Consider the following 5,307-nt stretch of genomic DNA (forward strand, 5'->3'; position numbering starts at 1 on the left):
CGGGGGGGGGGGGGTGTCACCTGGCGCTACCACCACTCTAATTCCATTCAGTTTCTATTTGTGGAGGTTGCGCCTCACTTTCCCCACAAACACTGCCAGCCCCAACTATAAAGGGCTCTGATTCTTTATTTAATGTACAAATTACATTAAGTGGTAATTACCATGATATTTCTGTTCTGAAATACACATGTTTTTTGTAGTACCCTTGATCAAAGGCAATACACTTAAAACACGTTGGGTCAACCTAAAAATAAATCATCATTTTACAGCAACAGGAGCTATTTTGCTCCTGGTGTGTTGTGGGCTGTTTTTGGTATAGCTCTGGGTTCCACTTAAGGCTATTTTGCTCCTGGTGTGTTGTGGGCTCTGGGTTCCACTTAGGACTTTGCAGTCACTGGGTTACTCTGAGCATTCCCTGTGCAGCACAAAGCTATGCATACTTACTCAGAAGCAAATCCTCTTGTCTTCAGGTTGCATAGCATTATAGCTTTACCGTACACTGATAAACCAAGCTGCACCCTTCTAAACCCCTTGAAGTCCACGGGCTTAGTAGCATTTAACTCTGTTTAGGATTGCATTGTTAGTCTCAGTTGCTGGAAAGTAGTCCAATTCAGATCCGAATATGGAAAGCTACCTAATGAATAGCCTGAGCCTGCCCATGCAGGAAGGGCGGAATATAAATCAAAAGTATAAATTAAATAAATAAATGAATGTAGAAAATCTTGAGCTAGGATGTAGTTTATATAGGGCTTTCACGGCTTCCTCCCAGAATCCTGCAAAAGCAGACTTGACCGTGTCTAGCCACGCCCAGGGCCTTTACCTCCTGTAGCTAGGATGCAGAGTCGGTTGAGTCCCCCACAACAATTAAGAGAGCCCTATTCAGCAGTACACTTACCTCACTGTTGCTTGAATCCATGGCAGCCGCAGGTCAGAAACTTGGCTTGCTCAAAGTCTTACTTCATAGTCTCAGTGGACAGCTTGAGTACGGCATCTGCCTCTTCTTGCTTTCTTGAAACCTTCCGTCGTTTAACAGAAGCGGTCCTCTGTGCAGCCCAGTTCCAAAGCACACTGAGCTTCTGATTTATTGGTTGGATTAATACACTTTAATGCACATCTTATGCTCTTTTTTTTGGGGGGGGGGGCATTTCCTGATGGTAAGTGTCTCTCCGGCCATGTCCCAGAAGGTCTCTTGCCATCTCTTCAGGTGCGTCAGGTTCGGTTATTCCAAGATGAAGAAATCTACAGCGATCTGTACCTGACCGTCTGCGAGTGGCCCAGTGACTCCTCCAAGGTCATCGTCTTTGGCTTCAAGTATGTGTCTTTGAGCATAACTTGGCTGTGGATTTGCGCAAGTGGTTCCCGCCCCCTGCCCATGTTCCCTGTGACAGCCCTTCAGGTACTTGAAGAGGGTGATCCTGTCACCTCTCAGTCGTCTCCCCTCCAGGCTAGACATCCCCAGCTCCTTCGACCTTTCCTCATGGGACTTGGCCTCCAGACTAGAGATTTGAAGGCCCGGAAAAAAACCGTTTTTTTTCCGTTTTTCCCCTGAAGCTTTTTTGTTTTTTCTGAAAAATTGAAAAAAGAAAAGAAAAAAAATTGATTATGGAATGTTTTATTTTAACATTGATGAATAAAATATTTTAAGACAAGATGTTCAAATATTTTCCAAATCATTTCTAAAATATATATATATATGGTATCAGATTGATCTAATTTCTCTGTACTGCGGACAAGCAAGTCCTAGGTTACAAACTGATTGTTTGGATACACTATATTTTTAATATGCTAGTTTCATGCCAAGTAAAAATGTCCATAGTCATATTTTATGTTCCTAAAGTAACAGAATGACTTTCAATCTAGAAAAGACAAAAGAAATGCTAATGTAGCATGTTTTCAATTTTCCCGAAAATTTCCGTTTCCCCCCCAAAAAAACTGGGGAAAAAAAACGGTTTTTTTCCCGAGCTTCAAAATTTCCGGAAATTTTACATCTCTACTCCAGACCCCTCACCACCTTCGTTGCCCCTCCTCTAGGCACGTTCCGGCTTGTCTGTATCCCTCCTAAATTGTGGTGCCCAAAACACTGACGTTGAGCTCTTTGTCCTTTTCAGCGGAGTCAAGTGAGACAGTAGATGTGCTTGACTCTGAAGGTGGTCCTAGGCAGGAGGAGACCAACAAACCGAATTTCAGCCCAGAAAGCACAGGTGCTGTTGGTCAATAATATTGCACACCAGGGATCGAGGAGCGGCACGGACCTGGTTGGGGTTGTCGTGTCCCTGAAAGAGTAGATCCCAGCTGGGGGTACAGTTATGTCCCCGTCTACAGTTCTTTATCTGCATCTAGGGTCTTTGCCCCGTTTTGATTGGTGTATCAGCCGTGGCTTTCCTCTGAGAGATGGGATGCAGCTATGGTTATCTGTGCTCTGGTCACATCCAGACTGCAATAGTGGCATGAACTGTGCTTGGGGCTGCCTTTGAAGACTGTTCAAGTGTTTCTTGTACACTGTTATGTGTCATTTGGTTGGTCCTAATACAAGGCGTTTCGTGGACTGTGTTCTGGAGTTTTGAATCAACATTTTTGCAAGAGCTACCCTGGCTACCATTCTGCATGATTTAGTGTTTGGTCTTGTACTTAGAATCCTAGATAGAGATGTGAAAGCCCGGAAAAAAACTGGAAAAATTAGGGAAAAACCTGTTTCCCCCCCGTTTTTTTCCTGAAGCCTTTTTTGTTTTTTTTCCCGAAAAATTGGAAAAATTGAAAAAAAGAAAAGAAATTGATTATGGAACATTTTATTTTAACATGATGAATAAAATATTTTAAGACAAGGTGTTCAAATATTTTCCAAATCATTTCTAAAAAATATGTATGGTATGAGATTGATCTAATTTCTGTGCACTGAGGACAAGCAAGTCCTAGGTCACAAACTGAACTCTCCAATGCAAGAACAAGATGCATCTCTTCCTTTAGGAGGTGCTATTGCCACAAGAAAAGGAAAAGGTTTCAGTTTTGTTTTTGCATGTGGGTGGGTATTCTGTTTGTAATAATTGTCTGGATACACTATATTTTTAATGTGCTAGTTGTGATAATTTCATGCCAAGTAAAAATGTCCATAGTTATATTATATGTTCCTAAAGTAATAGAATGACTTTCCATTTGGAAAAGAAAAAAGAAGTGCTAATGTAGTATGTTTTTCAATTTTTCCAAAAATTTCCGGTTTCCCCCTGAAAAAAAAAATGGGTTTTTTTCCGAGCTTCAAAATTTCTGGAAATTTTACATCTCTAATCCTAGACCATCTGGGAACAGGGCGGCTTGCTCCTCCAGGTGCTAGTTACAATCTTTTGCAAAGACCCCAATCTGTATGACCCCATTTGTTTGGTGCTAAGAGAGGCGGCCTCTAGGGACAGGGACTTTTTGGTGGTGGTGCCCTAGAGCTCCCTGCCCTCAGCTGATTGGTTGGAGTCTGGCTTTTATAGTTTTAGCTACCAGGTGAAAACTTGAGTGTACTTCTGAATATGACTCCCCCCCCCCCCCCCTTTTTTTATGATCTTATTTTGACAGTTACGGTTAATTCATTTATTTACTTTGCTGTTTATTATGGGATGTTGTAGATACTATTTTATGCTGTTCTTTGGAGGAGTAACGGTTTACTGAATGTGTCAACGTTTGGAAGCTGCTGCTCTAGCCATATGAGTAACCATTTGTGGGTTATAAATTCCTAAAATAAAGCATCGGGTTGTGTATAAAAGGGACCTGGTGAAACGACGGCTGAGGGGTGACGTGATAGAGGTTTATGAGATTATGCATGGGATGGAGCAGGATGAGAAAGAAGTACTTTTCTCCCTTTCTCACAATACAAGAACTTGTGGGCACTCCATGACATTGCTGAGCGGTCGGGTTAGAACAGATAAAAGGAAGTCCTTCTTCACTCAAAGAGTGATTAACACATGGAATTCACTGCCACAGGAGGTGGTGGCTACAAGCATGGACAGTTTCAAGAGGGAACTGGATAAGCATCTGGAGCAGAGGTCCATCAGTGGCTATGAGCCACAAGGCAGAGATAGGAACTCTCCATCTGGGGCAAGGGATGCTCTGTATTCTTGGTGCTTGGGGGGGGAGGCAACAGTGGGAGGGCTTCTAATGTCCTGGCCCCACTGGTGGACCTCCTGAGGGCACCTGGTATTTTTGGCCACTGTGTGACACAGAGTGTTGGACTAGATGGGCCATTGGCCTGATCCAACATTGGCATCTCTTATGTTCTTATGACCTATTAAATACCAGAGTTCACTTGAAGAAGATCTAAATTTGAGTCCAGTACACCTTAGAGGCCAAGCTTTTTGGGGTATAGCCCCTGACTTGGAGAGCCCAGGAGAGCCCGATCTCGGAAGCTAAGCAGGGCTGACTCTGGTATTTAATAGGTCTCCAAGGAATACCAGAGGCGGGACGCAGGGGCAGGCTGATCAAGCCACCTCTCTGAAAAACATCCACGCCCTCAGTAGGGGTCACCAGAAGTCGACCGTGGCTTCCAGACAAGCACACAAAGACACACAAATTAAAACGAATAAATAAATTTGGGGGGGGGGCGGTACTGCTTTTGAGAATCAAAGCTCCTGTATCTGATGAAGGGAGCTTTGACTTCTGAAAGGCTCGTACTCCTGAAAATCTTGTTTTTCTCTGCTCCTGGACTCGAATCCGGTTGTTCTTCAGACAGACATGGCTGCCCTCAGAGACTCACTCGAAGGAGGCATCCTAGCTTTGAGACTCTCGGAGATGCCATCGTATACAGTGGTCTGTAATTCCGTGGGGCAGATCTGCTCCCTTTTTTATGTATAGGGACAATCAGGGGTCATTTCCTGCAGGAGCGCACAGGAGCGGAGCTCCGGCAGTAAAGAGCCCTTTTTGGCCACTGTGTGAGACAGAGTGTTGGACTAGATGGGCCACTGGCCTGATTCAACATTGGCTTCTCTTATGTTCTTATGACCTATTAAATACTAGAGTTCACTTGCAGAAGATCTAAATTAGAGTCCAGTACACCTTAGAGGCCAAGATTTTGGGGGTATAGCCCCTGACTTGGATAGCCCAGGAGAGCCCGATCTCGAAAGCTAAGCAGGGCCGACTCTGGCAAGTATTTGGAAGGGCGACTTCCAAGGAATACCAGAGGCGGGACGCAGGGGCAGGCTGATCAAGCCACCTCTCTGAAAAACATCCACGCCCTCAGTAGGGGTCGCCAGAAGTCGGCCGTGACTTCCAGACAAGCACACAAAGACACACAAATTAAAACGAATAAATAAATTTGGGGGGGGGGGGGTACCG

The 5,307-nt window shown here is 44.3% G+C and overlaps 1 protein-coding gene across 1 annotated transcript in view; it reads left to right on the plus strand.

Annotated features, from left to right (window-relative positions):
• The window catches only part of DCAF15 (DDB1 and CUL4 associated factor 15), a 39,080-nt gene that overhangs the window by 5,939 nt on the left and 27,834 nt on the right, over positions 1-5,307 (plus strand). Inside the window, exon 5 of the mRNA XM_015419520.1 lies at positions 1,205-1,311. Within this exon, the coding sequence (XP_015275006.1) occupies positions 1,205-1,311 (107 nt within the window). The remainder of the gene's footprint in view (positions 1-1,204; positions 1,312-5,307) is intronic.

The sequence above is a fragment of the Gekko japonicus genome, unplaced genomic scaffold (genome assembly GCF_001447785.1).
Source record: "Gekko japonicus isolate JY-2015 unplaced genomic scaffold, Gekko_japonicus_V1.1 scaffold872, whole genome shotgun sequence".
NCBI lineage: Eukaryota > Metazoa > Chordata > Lepidosauria > Squamata > Gekkonidae > Gekko > Gekko japonicus.